This window comes from Lentinula edodes (genome assembly GCF_021015755.1).
Source record: "Lentinula edodes strain Le(Bin) 0899 ss11 chromosome Unknown C8R40scaffold_40, whole genome shotgun sequence".
Lineage (NCBI taxonomy): Eukaryota > Fungi > Basidiomycota > Agaricomycetes > Agaricales > Omphalotaceae > Lentinula > Lentinula edodes.
Window position 1 is genome coordinate 205,248 of NW_025764346.1, and position 23,203 is coordinate 228,450.

At 47.2% G+C, this 23,203-nt stretch overlaps 5 protein-coding genes across 5 annotated transcripts; 2 read left to right on the forward strand and 3 right to left on the reverse strand.

The window, feature by feature from the left end:
* Positions 1-24: 24 nt before the first annotated feature.
* On the reverse strand, positions 25-1,647 carry C8R40DRAFT_1123754 (uncharacterized protein). The gene is made up of 5 exons (XM_046228910.1): positions 897-1,647; positions 491-846; positions 468-469; positions 403-422; positions 25-317 (listed from the first exon to the last, which is right to left on the reverse strand). Exons 1-5 carry the CDS (start codon positions 1,528-1,530, stop codon positions 265-267), a joined length of 1,065 nt encoding a protein of 354 aa, XP_046082118.1. The 5' UTR covers positions 1,531-1,647; the 3' UTR covers positions 25-264.
* Positions 1,648-2,268: 621 nt separating this feature from the next.
* C8R40DRAFT_1072816 (uncharacterized protein) lies at positions 2,269-5,202 on the reverse strand (the record flags this gene model as incomplete). Its single annotated transcript, XM_046226503.1, has 6 exons — positions 2,269-2,966; positions 3,017-3,674; positions 3,733-3,750; positions 3,805-4,067; positions 4,120-4,236; positions 4,290-5,202. 6 exons carry the CDS (start codon positions 5,200-5,202, stop codon positions 2,269-2,271), a joined length of 2,667 nt encoding a protein of 888 aa, XP_046082119.1.
* Positions 5,203-5,663: 461 nt separating this feature from the next.
* On the forward strand, positions 5,664-6,508 carry C8R40DRAFT_608069 (uncharacterized protein). Its single transcript, XM_046235606.1, has one exon. The coding sequence runs from the start codon at positions 5,698-5,700 to the stop codon at positions 6,304-6,306; it is 609 nt and encodes a 202-aa protein (XP_046082120.1). The 5' UTR covers positions 5,664-5,697; the 3' UTR covers positions 6,307-6,508.
* A 2,310-nt stretch (positions 6,509-8,818) lies between these two features.
* On the forward strand, positions 8,819-9,780 carry C8R40DRAFT_1072817 (uncharacterized protein; the record flags this gene model as incomplete). Its single annotated transcript, XM_046226504.1, has 5 exons — positions 8,819-8,914; positions 8,963-9,032; positions 9,087-9,465; positions 9,529-9,655; positions 9,712-9,780. The coding sequence occupies 5 exons, from the start codon at positions 8,819-8,821 to the stop codon at positions 9,778-9,780; spliced, it is 741 nt and encodes a 246-aa protein (XP_046082121.1).
* A 2,886-nt stretch (positions 9,781-12,666) lies between these two features.
* C8R40DRAFT_608307 (uncharacterized protein) lies at positions 12,667-13,589 on the reverse strand. Its single transcript, XM_046235607.1, has 4 exons — positions 13,156-13,589; positions 12,983-13,100; positions 12,783-12,907; positions 12,667-12,709 (listed from the first exon to the last, which is right to left on the reverse strand). The coding sequence occupies exons 1-3, from the start codon at positions 13,483-13,485 to the stop codon at positions 12,882-12,884; spliced, it is 474 nt and encodes a 157-aa protein (XP_046082122.1). The 5' UTR covers positions 13,486-13,589; the 3' UTR covers positions 12,667-12,709; positions 12,783-12,881.
* Between the last annotated feature and the right edge of the window lie 9,614 nt (positions 13,590-23,203).

Consider the following 23,203-nt stretch of genomic DNA (forward strand, 5'->3'; position numbering starts at 1 on the left):
AATATCACGGCATACTACTGTGAGTAATCATCGAATCCATCCCACTCTCTTTCCCTGGCAAGATATTAGATGGTTCTGTGCATTCAAGACAATCGACGTTGTTATTAGTTCTCCTCCGACTCTTCTGACTCCCAATCTTCAGAAGATGCTTCCTCTAGTGTTACTTGCCACTCGTGACCCCTAGTTCTGAGTTCTTCTTGTTTGAACTGGTGCAAGATCATGACGACTTTCTTGTATGAGAAATATCCGCCTAGGGTATCCTCGTCAAAAAATGGCACCTCGGGTGGTCGCCTCCCTGGCTTGAGCGGTTGTTTTGCTGCTAACACTGCCTCCTTGTGATTCTCCAGGTTGACTATACCACGACGCAAATTTTTTTGAAGGGCGGCCAACCACAATGGCAAGTGAAGCCGCTGAAGAAGGGCTGCGGGGAGGGTTGCCAATTCCCACCGTTAATAATCTTCGATTTTCTCCCGTCAAGAAAGCCATCGTCCTCTTTGTGCCACTTCTCATAACGACTCTGGTCTCCAGTAGAAGGAAAACGGACCTTCTCAGCAGGACTGGAATAAAGGGAAACCAGTAAGAGAATAACGTAGAAGACGGACTCCAAATCGTGGCGGAACCGATGTGGACCTTGCCATTTAGACGAGTGTTGTTCATGCGCCATGTACGGTTTAGTGCCCGTTCGAAACTTGGATGTCGACACTTCATTTTGCGTGCTCAACCAGCTCGCAAGATCCCAATCATTTAATACACCGTATTTCTGTCCATTCTTTTCGCGGACCATGATATTACCCTCACTGATATCGCGATGAAGGATTTGAGGATATTTCCAAGCCCAATGATGACCTAGGGAATGGGGTGTAAGATAGATGATAGTGAGGATGAATGTAACTCACATTGAACAATATCATAGAACACTTGCGCACATTCCTTCTCAGTCTTAAAAGTTGACAGTGGATGCAATTCCTCCATAATAATGCCACGCACCACATGCATCTCGTACTCTTCCCCAAAAATTTCCTTTAACTGAGCCTGCGGCGACTCCGCAGAACAGTCGATGTCGAATGAATAGTAGATTTCAGGCAAGTGGTTGAGTACCCAGGCGTGTTCTCCCGTCGCCTTCTCCTTACATTTATCCATGAACGCCTTCTCGGATGCTCGAGTTTTGCTAGGAAAGCTGAGTTTCAAAACCAGTTTCTTCCCGGACCAATCGCACTGACTGCTACTCTCGCAGACGCATGTTACTCGCATTACCATGGACCCCCGACCAATTACACCGTTTGAGCGAAACAGAACACGCCCCATCTTCACAGTTCGTGTTCCCTTCTTTCCGCAGGGAAATGTGAAAGAAAATCCTTCCTTGAATTCAATTCTTCCACTTGACGGATGCCCCTCGTCGTTTGCAGGATCAGGATACTGGAGAGTGGTGGGGTCTTTCATGAAACTTGTGTTGAAACCAGGTACTATTCCGGGTGCTTCTCTGGGGACAAGCCGCACAGTTGTTTCTTGCGAAAGTAAATCGGTCTTCATTGTTTTCGAGTTTCAATATTTATTATGTTAGAGGAATGTAAAGAAAATTGCTGGTGCGCAAACTCCTACGGAGTCGGATCACCCGTGGATGTGTGCGGATGCTGCCGGGAAAGGTGCCACCGATTTGAAAGCGCTAAATTTTTGAAACGAGCACCACATGTGAGCCCTACTTGGAATTTGAGAGGCCAAAGGCCCCCTTAGCCAGACGAAGAAGGCTCACATGCGTCCCGGAGGTGTCGAACCTGATTTCAGCGCATCTTCTGCCGGGCCGTCGTCATCCCGAGACTGTCAACAAATACCAGAATCCTGCTACACCTGCTACACCTGCTACATCTGGTGGATCTATCATTTTACATTGATCAAAGCCCCAGCTATTCCTGATATCGAAGCAGGTCAAGATTGTCAAACACATTGATCTTCAGGCTCACATGGATATACTGAGCACCCTTGAAACTTCGTTAGGAGACTCGGAGAAAAACCGTTGTTTGTTTCCATTATCATTTCGTCTCTTTGAATACTGACTGTCACTCGTTACGCTGTGTGCGTAAAGCTCGCATGCAATCGAGCTACACAAGTACAGTAGATTGCCACCAAATAAGCAAAAAATTGATACACCGATTGTAGAGAGCTGTATAAAGTTGTACAAAGGCATAACGGCCGACATTCGGTAGCATTGAATGATTAAAAGGTAGAGAACAGATCCCTGGGGCTGAAGTCCGACCCAGAAGGCTTGACCTCTTAAAATGGCACTTGGAGTATCTTCTGCCATTCACAACCACGGGTGTTGAGCTCCTCCTTCTTGAATCGATGCATGACAGAAACAACTTTTTCGTAAGAAAAATGGCCACCTAGGGTATCATCTTCGAAGAAAGGTACCTCCATGGGTTCTTCGTTATTCTCGCGGGCTTGTTTTGCTGCTAACACTGCCTCCTTGTGATTCTCCAGGTTGACTATACCACGACGCAAATTTTTTTGAAGGGCGGCCAACCACAAAGTGAAGCCGCTGAAGAAGGGCTGCGGGAAGGGTTGCCAATCCCCAGCACGAACAATATTTCCTTTCTGCCCAAGAAGAACTCCATCATCCTGCTTATGCCACTTCTCATAACGATGGTCTCCAGTAGAAGGAAAACGGACCTTCTCAGTGGGACTGGAATAAAGAGAAACCAGTAAGAGAATAACGTAGAAGACGGACTCCAAATCGTGGCGGAACCGATGTGGACCTTGCCATTTAGACGAGTGTTGTTCATGCGCCATGTACGGTTTAGTGCCCGTTCGAAACTTGGATGTCGACACTTCATTTTGCGTGCTCAACCAGGCCGCAAGGTCCCAATCATTTAATACACCATATTTCTGCCCATTCTTTTCGCGGACCATGATATTACCCTCACTGATATCGCGATGAAGGATTTGAGGATATTTCCAAGCCCAATGATGACCTAGGGAATTGGGTGTAAGATAGATGATAGTGACGATGAATGTAGCTCACATTGGACAATATCATAGAACACTTGCGCACATTCCCTCTCAGTCTTCAAAGTTGACAGTGGATGCAATTCCTCCAGAATGATGCCACGCACGACACGCATCTCGTACTCTTCCCCGAAAATTCCCTTCAACTGAGCCTGCGGCGACTCCGCAGAGAACTCGATGTCGAATGAATAGTAGATTTCAGGCAAGTGGTTGAGTACCCAGGCGTGTTCTCCCGTCGCCTTCTCCTTGCATTTATCCATGAACACCTTCTCGGATGCTCGAGTTTTGCTAGGAAAGCTGAGCTTTAGAACTAGCTTCTTCCCGCACCAATCGCACCGACTGCTACCCTTGCAGACACACGTTACTTGCATTACTATGGGCCCCCGACCAAGTACACCGTTTGAGCGAAACAGGACACGCCCCACCTTCACAGTGCGCGTTCCCTTCTTGCCATAGGGAAATGTGAAAGAAGATCCTTCCTTGAAATCGAATATTCCACTTGACGTAAACCCCTTGTCGTTTGCAGGACCAGGATACTGGAGAGTAGTGGGGTCTTTCATGAAACTCGTGTTGAAGCCAGGTACCATTCCGAGCGCTTCTGGCGACAAGCCGCGCAATCGTTGGATCATCTTGCTAAAAATAAGTCGGTCTTTACTCTTTCGGAGATCCAATATCTTGTATGTTTATTCAATTCACGCAAAGACACGGGGGGAAAGACTTCGGGACACTTACCCCAGACTCAACGATTGCCTGAAATTGAAGATGAGTACAGATCAAGCCAAAAGCAAACGGATTCATAGCTACCGAACGGTCGTAGAAAATGCCACGAACAAGTTTAGAGTCAACAATAAATAAGATAAAGTGAGACCGAGGAAATCCGAATGAGAGAGCGTCACGTGCATAGCCGCCGAGCTGTTGCCTTGCTCTCTTTGCCAGATCCTTCTTTGTTCGCTTTAGATCGTCTTCAAATGTATGCTGACTGGAAACTCTGCTGTTGCTAGTGGACTGAACCGGTGTGTTGCTGCGTCTGGTCTTCGACACAGGTTTATTGATGTCCTCGTCCACATCTAATCATTCATGCTTCAGTATCTGGAGGATGTTTGATAAGCTTCTGTATACCTGAGTCATCTCGGTCTCGCTTGTTCGTATTCTTGTTTACCTTCGATTTATCGCTAGTCACCTTTGCCTGCTCTTGATCTTTCTTCATCCTGTATATCTTGCCTGCATCTCTTCCGACTGAAAAGACCAATGAGAACACAGTGATAGTGAGAGTGTAAGTAGGCACTTACACTCTCCGTCAACAATGACTCCGTGTTGATGCTTGACCTCGATCAAACCATGCATATGGGCCCACATAGTCCTTTCACCCTCCTTCAATTCCAGATTCTTCCTTTTAACCTTAGTAGGGTCTTCAAGAAGCTCTTTGAAGACTGCTCCGATGTCTGGAGATTCGAGAACCAAGGACCCTGCGATTTTACTAGGATCTTGTCGATAGAACACAAGCGTGTCTGAGTCCCCGTTTGTACATAAGTCAAATGTCGCGACAAGAGCGGGATATAGTCTTGGGTCCTTCTCGTTTTTCGCGTCATCCACAATCTCCAGATACTTATCGAAAGCCTTTTTAACTCCTGGAAGTAGCTTCTCCCGACCTTTGTTGATATCAATATTTAGGCAACACAAAGCCCATTTCTCGACAGGAAGGATCCTAACAGCTTCTAAATCCATCTGCAGGTATCTATACGCTTCCTCGACCGTGTGAGATTCGTCGACAGGAAGAGCTCCAGTGTATGAGCCACTATGATGGCTGCTAGGGGTCGCGAAATAGGTCACAGAGTCGGAGACGTGGTGTATACGGAGCGGCGTTGACGGGCGCTCGGGATTTGTGCCTGTCGGAAGCGGGAAACCTTGCATAGACGGTGCAAGCATTGTTGGATCGATTTGACCTGGGGCAGAAATAAGAGCGGGACCACCGGTACCGACGCCAGTCGGAAGGTTAATCGTTCCTTCGCTCAATCGAGAAGGCACTTCCTCTGTGGAAGGAATGTGCGCTGAACGTGGAGGTTCGTTTCGTCGAGATGCTTCCTCGCGTTGAGCACTGCTAGGTACTTGGCTCGACGATACCGTGACGTCTCTAGCCCCCATATTCTGCAAGGCGGTTGCTTTTCGTGTTCTCGGATAGTTCGTCGGTTGGTTGTTAGACATGTTAGAGCGACGATGGGCAATGATCAATCTGAGGGCAATAAGGAAGAAACAGGTCTCTTATAAGCATATTATTTGCATGTCTTCGTCCTAAAATCGATGTATTGTTATTTCAAACTACCTATTGTTCCCAATTTGGCTCTTCTCGTTTGACAGTGAATTGTTCTGTGACATTGACTCACTCTAACATGAGCCCTACACGAGAATGCTGTGGAACAGCACAACGCCCTCTTCTACAATCAGAATAATTAAACCTTTTTTAGGATTCAAGTCTAAATGAGCTTTCACGAAGCATCATCGATAACCGCTCAAAGTGACTTGAACAATAGCGGTGGAATTTATGGACCCACAACAGGAGGAAGAGGTGAGGACCAAGAGATGGAGACGCATGGACATATGATATGCAGCTATAGAGTTGAGATAAGAAGTCAGAAAAACCAGAACAATTCCAGGGACACTCAACAAGGGCAATTGTATACCTGATTTCGAATGTGAGGAATGTTCTGTGTGCTCGGCAGTTGCAAAAAAAGATTGGCAGATGTTTATCCTCCTTGTTCTACGTACGAGCAGTTCATTAATCGATGTATCTTCTCACATCAGAAACCTTCAACAAATTTGCATTCCTGTGAACAAGTAACCATTTACCCCCTCTCTCCCAGTATATGTGGCGTTGTTTTATTCATTGTGTCTTTTCACAAGTGCAGCAAAAGAAACCCAACAGTCTTGCATTATTTCGAAGGACAAGAGTTGAGACTCGTATTGGGTTCCAAGCGATTTCTTTGCCCCCCAAGCGATTTCTCTGGGGGCAAAGCCTCACAGTTGTTCTTTGCCAAAAATAAGTGGGTCTGTTTTCGAGATTCGATGTTGAATAGAGGGTTAGAGGGCTATAGATTGCTATCGCACCACGGAGTCGGATTAGGTTCGTTCCAAGCCTGGTCGTCAGCGGTCCTGCGGACCGTGCACGTGAAAGTTATTTGTGCATTCGTCGACGTTTGGCTGAATAGCGAAAGCCGGCAACCTCATCATGAGAGTTATTCGGCTTGCAACGAACCTGGAGTCGGATTGTGGCGGATGTGTGCGGATGCTGCTGAGCTACTTGACCTGTGAATAGAATTTCGAAACAAGCACCCCATGTGAGACCTACTTGGGAATGGAGAAGCCAAAGGCCCCCTCCGAACCAGACGAAGGAGGCTCACATACGTCCCGGAGGTGTCGAAGCACGATCCTGGTCTCAGCGCTACCTGCAACTACACTTGCTACATTTCTCAGTGGCTCTATCATTTCACATTGATTACAGCCTCAGCTGTTCCTGATACCAAAGCAGGTCAACACTAAACAACTTACACATCGTGGAAGTGATCTCCAGACTCACATGGATCTACTGAGCACGCTTGAAACGTCGTTAGGAGATTCGGAAAAAAACCGTTGGTTATTTCCATCATCATTTCATCTCTTTGAAAATTGATAGTCACTCGTTATATTTCATTCGTAAAGCTCGCAGCATGCAACTGAGCCTGCCTGCGAGCGGGACAGGTTAAATAAGGACAGAAGGATCTCACTGAGGTCCGTTGTGAATATCCGACAATCCATCGATCCGTGGAACGTACAGTATTCGATTGCGAGTTCATGAAATGCCTGAAAGGTGGTGCTATCGATGGCACGTCTCGCTGATAGTTCGATTTCATTGCAGTGTGCCGTTAAGTATGGGAGAAAGGAATTGAAGATACGAGGCCGAAAGTGCAAGGATGGAACCGTAAATCAAAGTTTGCATGTCGGTCCCACCTCCACTTTCTCCGCTTCGACCTCTGGCAGGCGACGGCGACCACGCCCGTCTGACCGTTCACTTCACCTCATCTTCCCAAGTCCATCGATATTCTCTAGCACAGGCTCATCAACTTCTTTGAGAATCCCAAATCGAATTACCCGTTGATCTCACTACACGGCATAGGAGAACATGGACATGTGAGTGCTCAACATCGTACGAAGTCGCGTGGAACCCCGTGCATTCGACGCATTTTTTCTCTCTTTTTCCAAACAGATCGACGGTGTCCAGAACGTGATCAGTTTCACCAATCGTGATGGTTGTTGGCCGTTTAAGGTATTTCCGTGCGAGACGCTCGACGCCGGAAGGCATTAGTTGCGGAAAAGAGAGTGGTGACCCTGTTACTGACTTTGGACTCGAAATCCAGAGACAGATCCTCAGATTCCTGGCCTTCACCAGCCTCCACAATATTCGTTACGCTGAGGTGTCCGTTTTCGTGTAAGAAAGTAAGAAGGGAAGAGAAGAAAGGAGGGGCTTTGTTTCTTCCCAGCTTCATAGTGGATGAGGAATCTCGCCTCTTCGTGCACTGATTGAAAAAGTTTTATTCGACGTTCAGATGGATCCGCAAGGTTGATTGTAATAGATAACGTCTGGGTGGATGGTCGTATGCACGGTATCCATGTCTATCGAAGACATCAGGGGTGTATGAAGATTCTGCTATCCTTCCGTCGTTGTCGTCATTGTGGTGATTAGGATTTCGTTTTGGGTGTCCATAGCGTCGATCGTCCCAATATCCCAGGCCATCTGCCTCTCTCTAATGCAGCCCTTTCATCACACCTACGCACCCAACATCAAATTGAGACTAGGTTCGAGGTAATAAGACACACCCGGTTTTACCAGCCGTTATTCGCCCGTCGTTCTTGAGCACAAAGGGTGTCAGAAAGTGTGAAGACACGGCTGTGATGCGTTAAGACGCATGAGGCACCTTGGAAGATACGCAGTCACAAAAACAACCGGGAAAAATTATAGTTGCACCAAGGATCCCGAATTAGCTAGATGCTAAAGCGGGTTATAAGAAGGGAATTGCAAATAAGCGCCCTGGGCCTGAAGTTTCAATTGGCACGAACGGAACAAAGAACATTTTACAAGCTCAAGCTCTCTCAAGCTGAGCTTAAGTATTGTGATCCCGTACGACTCTGAGACGCAATCCCTCAAGGATCGTACTTCGGATGCTCAAAAATGTTACTTCGGCAAATATTTTATCATCCATTCGTGTTGTTTTTCGATGAAAGGACTATGAGAAGTCCTTTCCCTAGATTTTCCTCAGCGTCACAGTTCTCATCCCCCCTTTAGGTTCTCTCAAAATACCCAGCAGCCTCTTTGATTTCCTGCCGTATTCAAATCAACTACATGCTAGACGATACTCGCTGTCTGAGTCATTTCGTAGCCCCTGCTATCCCTTCGCCGTCTACGTTTGGTCCTATGAGTGTCATTGGTGTTCAGGCTCGAGGAAATCCCACAACGCCAACGTGTGTATAATTCCAAATTCACGGTGAGCATACACTGACAGTCTAGAGATCAGTTCTTTGTCAATATGTTACAGGAACGTTGAACGTACTCTGTGTGTAGTCAATTGGAGTCACCCTTCGACTATTCACCGCCTGCGTGAAATTAGCCCGCGATTTTTCCACGTGGCACGCCGAATGGTTTTTGGACCCTTATAAAAGCCCTTGAGGACCCCCTCTTCCTTTTCCCCCCTTCCGTTTCACTTAGTCCTTTGATTTCGTTTTTTCTTCTGCTGGTCAGCTAAAACCCTGGTGGTTATCGTAGTTATCGCGCTTATTCCATTCCATTGTCATGTTCTTTCTTCATTACACCCTGTTCATCGCAGGATGTATTCTGGATATTACTCACATATATGCCTTACCGCATCCCGGTCGTCCTGATCAACCCGTTAGCAACTATCGCTCTTGATATAAACACTACTAATCTGACTGCCAGGACTGGGTTTTTCTCGATAGCAATGCTCCATCCCCACCTTTTCCCTCTGTAGATAAAACAGCAGTTTTCAGTATGTCGCCTAAACCTCAAAATTGCAAAAGAGACCAAGTTTGATCTTCTATAGAATCTCCACTGGCTCAGCCCAAGCCAATGGTCAGCCAGTATGTCGAGCTCGGGTGGGCCAAAGTTGCACGCGTGTTCGACTACAACTCCAACAAAGACCACGAAGGAAACAAGGTAGAAGAAGGCGAAAAGGTGCTCATAGCACTCGATTATAAATGTAAACGCGCTCGCGCGGTCGACGCTCTCAAATATACCAAACAGCTTGTCGATGTTGGTCGCGCTGCTAATGGAGCCGCTGCCATGATCATTCGCGGGAGGATTGGTTGGCCGATGGAAGTAGAGTTAAAAAAGCGCAAAGCTCAACACCGGGAGAAAGAGGTCTGGGATGCGGTTTGCGATAAGGTTGTGTACTTTGCAACTGAATACCAAGTCCTATATGTGTATGTGAACTGCTTACTCCCCACTAGATTTTGTTTTGTTTATCCACCTGTCTTCTTTCACAGAGGCCTCGATCTATCTTATCATGTTTTGGTCCACATCAGTGGTGATCCTACCGAGAAACCGGAAATAACGTTGTTGGGTTGGCACCAGCGTTATTTCATTACGAAGGGCACACCTGAGGATAAAATTGTGAGTCAATGATACACTTATGCTACATAAATGCCGCTTGAATGACGTTCCCATAGCGTGAATATTGTCATGCAGAAATCCAATGGCTGAACTATAGTGGCATTGCCCAGTCGCCATACAGCTAGGATTTCTAAATTTCATGAAGGATTTTCTTGACCATGTTCTGAGGTCGAGCTTTTCTATCTCTATATTCCACATCATGTTCACCAGTGACAAGCAATGTTTTTACTCAGTCTAAGTAGATCCAGAACAGGAACTCGAATAACCCATGCTCAATATTTTCCGTAGACTGAATCAACGTACAAGAGTGGCTTCCCAATGAAAATTCTTTTATCTAATCCTAGCACCTCATCTTATCAAGGGGATATTAAGTAGCGTAAGATTTCCGTCTTTTCCACAATTTTAAGTCACGGAATTGTGCGCACAAAACCGCGTAAGATTGGCTACATAGCCTGACTAAATGGAATAGGATCGACAGTATTGATAAGTCGTAAGTGATATTGATGGGGTGGGGGTTGGATCCGTCGTCTCGAACGTTGCAATTGAACGTTCAAGATGACATACGAGAAGATAGGCGCATCCACCTGTAGACGTGAAATTGGCCCGGATGTGGCCCGGATGGTGGTAAAGATGATGTGGCTTTGCGGGCATTCAGATTCAGAATATCCGTGTTGGTGTGGACTGTCGGCGGGGATCCGGCGGGAATAGACCAGGCAGCACATTTTGATGGTTGTCCTTCTTTACCTTACAGAACGGGTGTAGAGTGAATGGATAGATGATTCTATTTCGCAAGGAAGAAAGGTCCACGTTGGCTGTAAACGGGCATTGAGATGGGCAGGGAGTTCTCGATGTGTGAATGGTATAGCACTTGAGAAGCTTGAAGAATGTAGATATAGAGGTAACGTACCAGATGAGCCAGAAATTCATCAGTTTCGACTCAATGCATCATCCCTTATACAGATCCAGATTAATCAGACGAACTAATGTATATATGTTCCTATATCCATCGCGATCGTAGCGCAAACACGTCTGATAGTTTTGTCTGAGCTGAGTCACGATAATTATCCACTTCACTGAAAATTGCACGAAAGCCGAGTTTTGTAGGTGCTGATTGATTCAAGTTTATGCGCACCGAGGGCGTGCGTCGGTTAACTGTAGTTCACCAGAATTATTAACCAATATCCAAATATTATCCCAGAACGAGTACACACCTCTAGCCATGAAGTCTACCCAGGATAGACGAGTCAATTGTTGGACCCTAGCCGTTAACTTCGCTCTTCTGTGCACGCAGATGGCAACGCTGCTTGAATAATTTGACACGACGAGCAACGAACAGACAATAGAAAGAGATCTCAAAAAGTCAGGTGCCGCTTTGAACCTGTGGCCGCCCGTCGTCAGAAAGTAATGCTCGAGTTAAGAGAGGTCAGACTCGGATCCAGAGGGACGTGCTACATAGATTTGAAACTTCAAGCTTCACGCTCGGCCTAACAATCTTTTATAAACGAATACACATTGAACTTGTCGAATCACTGGGAGGAGGAGGCACAAGTCCTCCAGAATAGATGTCCCTTATGTTTCGACAACTGACTCATTGACCTTCCACAACCCTTATCAAGCTGTTAGAGTCACCGTTTTGAACGACTTTGCCAGTACACGGACTTTTCTCGGTGCAACCGTCCGTAGCGTCCTTCACGTTTGTCCAGAACTTCACGGTAATCTCCCCTGCAAAACGTGGATCTTCAATGTTGCACTGATTGTCGTATACAACATATTCGAAAATCGATCCATAATTTGGCGCCGTCTTAATCGCTGCTCGAATTCGATCTCGAATCAGCTCTTCAGGCTTGAGAGAGCCTACAGATGGCTCGATGAATTTGAGATGGAACTTGGGTTCAGTTCTTTGTGGAGGACCAGCCACCCTAGGCTGTAGAATTGCTTAGTGTTGGTACGTTTAATTTGTATATGAATGAAAATAGGGACTGACAACAAGGGCTGGTGCAGCGTGCACATAAGAGAGAACAAAGACGAAGTAGGGAAACGTAAGATGCATTGTCGAAGCGAGACTGTTCACAATGTTTTAGTATATGATAGGGTCCTAAGTACAGAGAATGTACTCACTAGGGAGGATCGGGCGGCGGAGGGCTTTTTTGACGCCACAAAAAATCCACTTTCAACGAGGAAGCTGGCCAGCAGATTCAGGGGAATCGCTTGGTTTCATGGCGCCATTTTATACATAGGAAGGAAGGAAGGAATATTAAACGGCCAAGATCTGAACACCGAATTGCCTCACTGTTCCTTGACTGTGGGACCGTGTCGGTTGTCTTTCTTTTTCTTTCACCAGGGTCGGTAGTCCGATGATGCAAAGGCTTATCTTATAGAGGCTATTAGAGGCTATTCCTTTCAAAGAATGAGAGTCAACCGACGGCCAATATGAAAAAGAAAAAACAGTGAGCACTAAAATCACCCAAACCCTCAATATCCGAAATCCAAAGCGGAACTGAATCGTCTCCATTGGCATGAAATTAGGATGAAAGAAAGAGCTTTATATTCTGGATCATGGTAGGAACGTCCTCTAGTCTCCAGTTCGAAGAGAAGGACACGGATGGTAAAATACGAGAAGGCTAGGCGCCACTCATCTGTTTCCGCAATCCATGTCCCACAGGCTCGTGTTATATGTAGTCAACAGACCTTCATATACTTTTATCGTACCAGATTCATGCCCTTGGGCAATCCTTCAATTTTCTCCTTCCATGAATCCCAACTAGGCTTTACTTCCTTCGGGAGTTTGTTGGGAGCTAGATTTGAGAGAGCGCATGGTGCGTCATTAAGCGAATATGAGAAAGTACGGGAAAGTAACTGACATTTATAACATTCTGCAAGCAATTGCCAATCGCTGACAAATTTAGCAGAGAATGGCACCTGCATCACGGTAACTCCAGCGAAACTGGGATCACTAAAAAAAGTGATCGCTTGAGAGTTTACTCGGTCGTCGGCAGTCGAAGAATGTGTATAAGGGGGTGGGGATTGATTTGGTGCGAGTTCCGACCTGTAGAACTGAGCAAAGAAAAAAGTTAATAGCAGCCGTGACAACGTGTGAGGTATATTCGTAACCGATTGTACTACGCACCATTTGAGGCTTGAATTTGTTGATGTTCTTCTTTGAGGCATATACCAGGCACTGAATAAGGCCCGGGGTTGACAGCAAAACTTAGGAAAAAATCCTCATCTACCACTTACAGTCCAATAGCGATTCTGACAATAAAAAGACGTGAATATCAGTGTCTATTTAATTTGATACACTCACATCGGGATTCTGAGCTGGCATACCAAGCTTTGGTTGGAGATATATAAAACCTGGGGTTTTCGTCGAGTCCAGTTGCATAGTAGGAAGTTTCAGAGTTCCGAGTTGAACCCCATTACCATCGCCAACCACCTCTCCTTCTTCCTGTTAAGCCCTCGATGAGAAGAGATATTGTGTTAATTATATCAATCAGGCTCACCGGTGTCACATACGCAAAGCCCAGCAAAGCCCAGTCCGGATTTAACCAGAGAGCAGCTCTGATTAAGCTCTTCTTCAACCCCTTCCCTCGTGAATCGAGCTGAATGTGCCGGGGCTGGATTTGCGAGTCGGTGTGATTTGTGTAATGATAGTCGTCGTAATCTGAACCTGATGAATTGGTATCGGAAATGACAGTACCAAGTCCTGTCTGCCCCAGCATTGCAGGAAGGGGCGAAGCATAGCATATCCTCGCGAAAAGTGACCAAGCTAGTCCAGCGATAATAACGATCCAGCGTTTACTACTCGGAATACGATGAGATGTAATATTCATGTTTGAAGAGATGTGATAGACGTATTTGGAGACCAGCTCCAAGACTTGCAGTGAGACGGGGAGCACAGGCGGGGATCAATGTGTGCACCGAGTTTCCTTTATTAAGAGTCAAGCAGCGAGAGGCAGTGAGGTGCTTATCAGACCGACGTCCGGCGGAGTGAGTTTTGCTACTGGTATACCATGATTCCGCCACTGTTGTCTGGCACTTTCAAGGGGGAGTCGGCGCATCGAATAGTGTGCATTTCACGGGCAGATACAGGCAGATACAGGGCTTAAGCAGGGTGGTTGGCCACAGATGGATGGACCGGTAAGGAGCGTTAATTATGACGGCAGATTTCACGGAAAATTCCGGAGTTTCAATTGATGAGTTGTCAAGCGTCCGACGTCGAACCTCAAGCAACTTTGTGTAGTGTCTCAAGGAAAATGGGTCTAATATTGCAACAACTGCCTCTGAATGTGCTCTATACCTCCCCCATTGACATGGATGTTCTTGAGCTTCTACTCTCAGGGGGACTTTCTGCTTTTAATAATTTTATTTCCATGGGTAATGGATCTGGTAGTACTTATAGTAATATCTCTGCAATTTACATCAACACTTACACTGCTATTAAGACTCAATTCTGAATGAATTCTCAGTTGGTGTAGTACACAACTGAAGTTAAATTAATTGTGCAATGAGGAACTAATCAAGAGAGACAGCCTATATGCACAGTATAGTTATAGTGTCATAGGCAAGGCTGAGCATCTGCAAGATGGTAGATGCAATTCAATGAAATTTTGGATGCTTGAGGACGGAGGTTGGAGGATTTGATGGTGATTGAAGCTTGAAGCAGAGATAATCAATACTGTTAACATTTGATGACTCACATACCATCTATGGAACATTGTTCTCTTGTTACAAACCACTATCTCACTATCGTGTTATCAGTCTCACCGTCGTGTTATCAATCCCACCATTGTGTACTATTACTATAGGACTACCAGTAGGATACATCGTATTGTACTTCCTTTCTCTCTCGCTATGTTTAGCTGTAACATGACATCGTCTACCTTGGACTTGTATATAAACCTGTAGTATTCGTCTTGTCGAATAAGTAGTTCTCTCTACTCCTTCATCGTCTGATCTGTGTGATCAACTACAGTGCTGTGTGCACTCTATCTCTTACTGCCATTGCTGCTGAATATAACATGATTATATTCTAACAGGTTATGGGCCCCGCCCTAACCTAAATAAACAAGAAATACGGTGCATACATTGATTTATGTCATTAAGGACTAACCCTCCTCGCAAAGCCGATAACCGTCCAACCAAGCCAACTGCAGCTTGTGCTCATAGGGAGCATATCTTCGATAAAGACGACGTCAAGGATCGGTATCACGATCCCGATGGCAACAAATACAGAGTTTGCAAAGATCAACCTTGTCCGAATAGATACGACAAAATAACAACTGGTTATATCCCCGGCTTTGCTAGACTTATTGACAGAAAGCAAGAAGACCTTATACTTGGACGAGGAGCACCCCCAGAGCAGGTCGCATCATCATCATCCCAGAAACCAGAGGGTACGCCAGAAGCAGCACCAGCTCCAGAACCAGAATATCCTGTATTCCCACCACCACCTAGCCCAGTACTAGACCGACCCTCATCACCAATATCTTCACTACCAAGATCTTCACCACCTCCACCATGTCACGAAGCGGCAGAGGCGGAGTGACTAGTGGAGCAGGAAGCGGGGTGACTAAGCCAGGCAGAGAGGCGGAGCGACTAAGCAGGTGAGTGAGGCGGAGCGACTAAGCGGAGCGGAGGCGAACTGGTCCCAGATAATGACAGAGATATATTGAGTATCGTAGTCATAGGTAATAATAAGTAAGCACATACCTGGTCCCAGATAATGACAGAGAGGTCAAGATAAGGGACCAGGCTGTGGAGGGTTGGCTATATATACATAATCTAGTCTGCGAGAAACAACGATGTAATACTGTACAGTTCAGGGGTAAGGAAGGAGGCGGAAGCCGATAGAAAGAGAAGGTGGGTCAGGTGGATCAGTAATAGATAGATCAGTAATCGATGGAGATTGACAGCGATGGGATGATGTATTGTACAAGTAAAGGCGTCGAGACGGTGAGAAAGGGAAAATGATAGGGGCTGCGTACTTTATGACATTACCCCCCTCCTTATGACCATTGCCCTCGATGGTCAAGGTTTTGCCGCTGTCGGATGTTTTTTGTGAAAGGCCCGAACAATTTTTGGCGCCCGGCTGAGGTTGGGTGCGGGTTCCCAAGAGTTGTGTCCTGCATCATAACCTTTCCATTTTACTAGATATTCCAACTTCTTCCATCGTACCCGACTGTCCAAGATCTCCTCCACTTCATATTCCGGTTCATCTTCATCTTCTAAGTACACCGGCTCTGGTGGTGTTGGTATTTCGCCATTGATGGGATTACCTTTCCATGGATATAGTTTGTCGACATGAAAGACAGGATGAAGGCGGTCTAATGACAAGGGAAGGTCAAGGCGGTAATCCAGAGGTCCGACTTTCTCCAGAATACGGTAAGGTCCTAGCTGTCGGTCTCCTAGTTTTTCACTGGATAGCTGCAGGTTAATGTCCTCCGCACTTAGCCAAACTAGGTCCCCAACTTTGAATTGATGCGCTTTTCGCTTCCCACGTTCGTATCCCTCCTTTTGTTGCTTCTTTCCTAGGTGTAAGGCAGCTCCAGCATCCTGTCGCGCTTCTCGGAGAATCCGTATGCGGTCATCCACCGCTGGAATGCCGCTGCGTTGACCAACCGGGATATTGAACAGGGGAAGGTATCCGTAGGTTAACTCGAATGGGGACATGCCTAGGGCCGAGTGAGTCCGCGAGTTAATCACAAACTCCGCCATGGGGAGGTGTTCTGCCCAGTCATCTTGTCGTCGTCCCACATAGAGGCGGCTGTATTTTTCCACTTCCTGATTTGCGCGTTCAGTTTGGCCATTGGACTGAGGACGATATCCGGAGGTTAGATCTGATTTAATTCCCAGTCTAGCGAGGAGGGATCGCATGAGTTTAGCTGCGAACTGAGGTCCGCGGTCGGATTTGAAGTGGAGGGGAAGACCATGGAGACGGAAGATTTCTCGGTAATAGATATCGGCGACACCTTCGGCTGTAATGGAGCTGGTGCAAGGAATAGCATGGATTTGTTTTCCATACAGGTCTGTACAGACCAAGACTGCGTCGTATCCCTGGGAGTTAGGCAATTGTGTTATCAGGTCGACCCCTACCTCTTCCCATAGGCCGGATGGTACATCCAGTGGTTGAGTCACAGCTCGTGGGTGCCGTTGGATCTTCTTGCGGGCGCAAATCTCGCATCCCTCAACGTATTTCTCCACAAAAGAACGCAGTGTCGGCCACCAGAAGTGGGTGCTGACCAGGTCAAGTGTCCCATGTAATCCGGGATGTCCAGCAGTTGGATGATCATGGCATTGACGGAGTACCTCGGTGCGTAGATTGTTGTCTGCTGGTACATATACCCGGCCCCGGTAATAGACCAACCCGTTGTCCTCCTCCCATTCAGCTATCCCATTGGCCAAGCGTTGTAACCCGTGCTTCTTGACTGTTTCCAGACCTTCCAGTACTTGTGCTTCCCGTTCTGAGGCTTTCCGAATACGATCCTCTAGGGGGTTCCGTAGGATTGAAGCGGCGATTTTGGTGAAGTGGCCAGGTTTAAGGACGGTCTGTTGCTGATTGTCATCGCTATCTGATACATGATGTACTGCCATACGAGAAAGAGCATCAGCTTGGGTGTTTACTCGGCCAGGACGGTGGATCATATGAAAATCAAACCGTGATAGATAGAGGGCCCATCGGGCTTGTCGACGGGTAAGGTCTTGTGCTGTGCGCCAGAATTCGAGGTTGGAGTGATCGGTGATAATGTCGAATGGTTGTGGAAGTCCTTCCAGGAAATTCCTCCAGTCCTTCAATGCTTCAATGATGGCAAGCATCTCCCGATCATATATTTCATAGTTCCGTTCTGCTGGCTGCATGGATGCCGATCTGAAGGCTACCGGGTGCCACTGACCATCGTCTTGCTTCTGCATGAGGGCGCCTCCCGTAGCAAAGCCTGATGCGTCTACCTCAATTCGAGTGGGCCGATCTGGCGCCCATAGAGCAAGGATTGGTGCGGAGATGAAGGCCTCTCGAAGGGTGTCAAATGCCTCCTGTTGTGTACCAGTCCAGTTAAAGCTGGTATCCTTCTTGGTTAGGTCGTTCAAAGGTCGAGCTATTCTTGCAAAATTTCGGATAAAGCGCCGGTAGAAGTTTGCAAACCCCAAAAATCCTCGCAGTTCCCGGAGGTTGGTAGGGACTGGCCAGTCACGAACAGCTGCTACTTTGACCGGATCCATTCTCACCTCCCCTTCTGAAATGATAAGTCCCAGGTATTCGATCTGTTGCTGTTCAAATTCACACTTCTCTGGGCGCAAATAGAGGTCGTGCTTTTCTAGTCGCGTTAATACTTCCCGTACCACTTGTCGGTGTTCCTTGAGGTCGTTACTGAATATGAGGATGTCGTCTAGGTAGACTGCCACCTTGCCAGCTGCAATGAGATCAGCAAATATCGCATTCATAAGTGCTTGGAATGTGGCAGGGGAATTCGTGAGACCGAAGAACATAACCTTAGGCTCGAACAAGCCCCGAGTTGTTGCAAATGCGCCTTTCCATTCATGCCCCTTCTTAATCCGCACATTATTGTAGCCCCAGCGAACGTCAAACTTGGTGAAATATCGCGCTCCCTGAAGCCGGCTAATGATATCAGCAACTAATGGGAGAGGGTATCGGTTCTTCACAGTATACTCATTCAGTTTCCGGTAGTCCTGTACGAAACGGAGTTTCCCATCCTTCTTCTTCACGAAGAAGACTGGAGATGAGATGGGTGACTTCGAGGGAACGATGTAGCCTTTCCGTAGGTTTTCTTCTAGAAAGCGGTCGAGTTCCTCCTGCTCGTTCAAGGACATTGGGTAGATCTTTGTCCGCATGGTTGCTGGTGCTCCGGGTACAAGATCGATAGCGTGATCCCAGGGCTGATGGGCAGGTAATCGCTCAGAAGCAGATTCGGAGAAAACCTTCTTGAAGTCTCGGTACTGCTCAGGGACCATCTCCTCAAAGGTTTTAATGGGTTTATCGCGGTTGGCCTCCTCTGCTAGTTGTTGAGAATAAGTGAACCCTGCTGAGCACCATACTTCCTCTGTTTGTTCTTCCAATATCCCCGCTTTCACCCATGCCCGACGCGTTTTGTGATTGGCTCGTATTCGGTGTATTGGGGATTCCTCCGTTGCTGTTATGATTTCATTCTCCTCTAGGTCTGCCTCAGTGTGATTGGGTTCACGTTGGGATTCTTCATTCAGGAGTTCCTGGATTGGACTATCGGTAGTAGACGCCACTAGGTGAGGGTGTGAAGTCTGCTCATCTTCTACTTCCTCTATATGTACCCGGGGTGGCTTTACTGAAAGTCGTCCCTTCTCCCAGTCAATCTCTGGATTTACCTTCCGTAACCAGGGGAGTCCGAGAATAATATCCTCTCCTCCTAAGTTTGTGATCAGGAAATCCATCCATCGCTCCTGGTTATCCACTGTGAGTGCTAAGCGTGCAAAGTGGGTGATTCGCCCGGCTCGGTTAGGTGTACCATCGATATTGAATACATCGATTGGTTTATGGAGGGGTGCGCAGGTTACGTGATTTCTGGTGGCAAAGTCTTGGTTTAAAAACAGGGCGGTAGCTCCACAGTCTACCATGGCTGCGGTTGTTATACTATGGTTCCTTCCTCTCAGTTTCGCATGAATTCGGAAGTGTGGGGAGCTGGAATTTAATTCCCAAATAGATGATATTGTACATGATGGGAGCGAGTCATACGAAGAGGTAGCGAACATAGTAAACTGATTATGGGGTACTCTCGGTGCAGCCGGAGCGGGTACCCTCTTTAAAAACCCTGCTGAAAACCAGAGGACGGAGAAGACATGGCATTAGCACGGTCCAACAATTCCCTTATTTGTCCAATTTGGGTGGAGAAGTCCTGATTAGCGGGGCTCGGTGTTGCAGGTCCAGCGACAGGTGTTGGGATTGAGGCGGCAATCTGAACTGATTCGTTTGGGAATAAGGTAAATGGTGCCGCCGTGGCTGAGATCTGCTGACGGCGAGGCTGTTGGCGTCGGCCACGGTCGCGACTAAGTCCCATGAACTTGTCCTGACAGACGGATTCTAGGTGTCCCCGGCGTCCACAGTATCGGCAGGTAGTCTCCTTGTGTGGGCAATTCTGCTTAACATGGCCTTGAGCTCCACAACCAAAACATCGTCCGCGCATACGGGCAAGGAAGGCCTCCCTGCTATTCCCAGTGCTGGTATGAGTAGCATCAATGTCCATGGCGTGAGGGTCGGCAGGGGTAATGTGAGCGGTGTGTGCGGGAGCGTGTCCGGTGTTTCGGCCGGTCATGGTGGGATCATGCAGGTAGACATCCACCGATATGGCTCGTTTGATTGCCTCTTTCAAAGTCGGAGCGATTCCTTGGGCGATGTTTACGATGATAAGGTGTTGTCGGATCTCCGGAAGTAAGGCGGTGAAGAAGCGTTCCCGTAAATCAATATCAGACATTTCAGTCCGATCTCCGATATCCTTGAACTTCTGGGCAAATTCTGCAACTGTCTGCCCTTTACTTTGTCTGAGGTTCTTGATCTCGCTACGGGCTTCCATACCTGGGTCCATTGGTTCAAACCGCTGGCTAAATTCCTTCAAGAACGTATCCCAGTTTCCTCCGAAAGGGGGATTCTCTGCACTGAAGTGTAACAGATGGGGAGTTGCCCAATCTCCAGCACTTTCTGTGAAGAAGCCCAGGGCGGACTTGATAAGTTTAACTTGGCTCTTGGCGAGATCCGGTTGCTCTGACGCCCAATTTTGGAACTGAGCCATGAAGCGACGAGCTTCAGCACCATCTTTACCCTTGAAGACCTCGGGTTTGTTCATGCTTGACTTGGATGATGAGCGTTCCTCCATCACTGTAGCAAGGCTGGCTACTTGTCTGATGAGCTGAGCCATGAGATCCTCAGCAGAGGTATTGGCAGGCGGGACAGGAGTCGACATGATGGGAGTAGGCAATCGGGGTTGGGGAATTGGCAGGAAGGTTATATTGCTCACAGTGAGTGGCTCTCGGATCGAGTTCGAAAGGGCGTTGGGGCAAGGTTGAGACTGGCAATCGCGCCAAGTATCGTTGTTGTTGTGGGCGTGAGCTTGGTCTCTGGGGTCAAGTGCGTGCGGGAGTGCGGAGCAGTCTATACTGGCAGCAGGTGTTTCAGAATCGGGCGGGACTGGGGAAGACGTGGTGTCTACGGATCCTGCAAGGACAACCTTATCGGTAGGCTGTCAGTGCAGTAATGGATCTTGACCTAATGTCACGAAGCGGCAGAGGCGGAGTGACTAGTGGAGCAGGAAGCGGGGTGACTAAGCCAGGCAGAGAGGCGGAGCGACTAAGCAGGTGAGTGAGGCGGAGCAACTAAGCGGAGCGGAGGCGAACTGGTCCCAGATAATGACAGAGATATATTGAGTATCGTAGTCATAGGTAATAATAAGTAAGCACATACCTGGTCCCAGATAATGACAGAGAGGTCAAGATAAGGGACCAGGCTGTGGAGGGTTGGCTATATATACATAATCTAGTCTGCGAGAAACAACGATGTAATACTGTACAGTTCAGGGGTAAGGAAGGAGGCGGAAGCCGATAGAAAGAGAAGGTGGGTCAGGTGGATCAGTAATAGATAGATCAGTAATCGATGGAGATTGACAGCGATGGGATGATGTATTGTACAAGTAAAGGCGTCGAGACGGTGAGAAAGGGAAAATGATAGGGGCTGCGTACTTTATGACACACCAGATCCGGAAGACCCAGATCCAGGAGCAGAAGTATCAGATCCAGAAAGTGACGACAACGACGACAATATGTCTAAAGTATTCAAAGCCTTTGACAAGGTATCTACGCTTAAAAGTGATGGATCTAACTGGGACACGTGGAAGAATCGAGTGGAGCTAGCCACCCGATCAATTGGATTTTCAAATCACCTCACATCTAATCCAAAAGATGACACTGAAGCATGGGAAGCCAAGAAAGATGATGATGGAAATTTATTAAATGCCATTGTGGGCCGCCTATCAGACCAGATCTATAGGCGATACAAGAATTACGAAAACGTGTTTGATCTATGGAAAAATCTGCTGAGTGATTTTGATTCGAAAAGTGCTCTCACTGAAGCGCACTTACAACAACAGCTTCATTCCATGCACTGCCATGAACCATCAAAGGTTAATGAGCATTTGGATAAATTGTTGGAAATCAGGGACAGTTTGGAGGCGCGGAAAATCACCATTCCCGAGGAAATGTTCAATAACACGATCATTGCTTCCATCCCAAACATATTCAAACCAACGATTAACGCATTGGTAGTGGTTGCAGCAAGGACTTCAGTCCCGCTGACCACAAGGGAGCTAGTTTCGACGATACGTGCTGAAGCATCTGGTCATACCCGAGGACAGTCTGGAAAGAAGGAATCTGCAAACTATGCCGGTGGAAATTCCAACCGCGGCAGGGGTGGATTTAACCGAAATCGTGGAAACTTCAGAGGCCAGTCCAGGGGCAGAGGAAATGGTAATAGAGGAGGAGGTCAAAGTCGACCAAACTCGAACAATTCCACATGCTACAATTGCGGTGGAAAAGGGCATTTCGCTAATAAATGCAGTTCGCCGAAGCGACAACAGGCCAACGAGGCCCAAGAGAGTTCTCAGAAGAAGGAGAAAAACCAACCGTCTGGAAGCGGCAGTACTAGTTGGAGATCAAAGAATAAAGAAGTGGGATCCTCAGCCACCATTGAGGAAGTACCCGAGTCATCGTGGGCAGCCGTGGAAGTTACCACAACTACGTCACAGGAAATATTTAATTTTTCCGAAATTGCTAATAATTATGAGACAGCCTTCGTAGCGTCTCACAGCAGTGGGGCAATTCTGTTTGACTCAGGATGTTCATCCCACATGACTCCACTTCAGGACAAACTTCGCAACATGCGGAGTGTCCCTACCCGAATTATCCAGGCAGCTAACGCCGAGACCTTCACATCCAATACTGCCGGAAATCTCCAAATCGATCTTCCAATCAACGAGGATGGGATTTCGAAATCGCTTACACTCCAAAACACTCTCCTATGCCCCAACACGCCTAACACACTTGTATCATTGGGTAAACTCGACGATGCAGGATATGTGATGGTAATTAAAGATGGAACTCTTAAGATCATCAATAGACAGGGGGAGACGATTGGAATCGTTCCCAAGACAAATGGTCTCTACCAGATTCCGAGCGCAGAATATGCCTATGCCGGGAAGGCAACCAGGATGGTTTTGCTTTATGAAGCACACTGCATCGCTGGCCACCAGAACTATGCTTATGTCAAGCATATGTTCAAATCAAACCAGGTTCACGGGATCAAGTTAGATCCTAAGCAGATGGAAGAACCCGAATGCCGGACTTGCATGCTTGCTAAAGCTGCCAGATCTCCAATCTCCAAAATTCGAACATTCCCGAGAGCGGAGAAATTCGGTGATGTATTTCACATGGATGTATGGGGACCAGCTTCTGTCCAGACGCTAAATCATTATGTCTACGCATTGACAGTCATTGACGAAGCCACCAGTTGGTTGGAGGAAC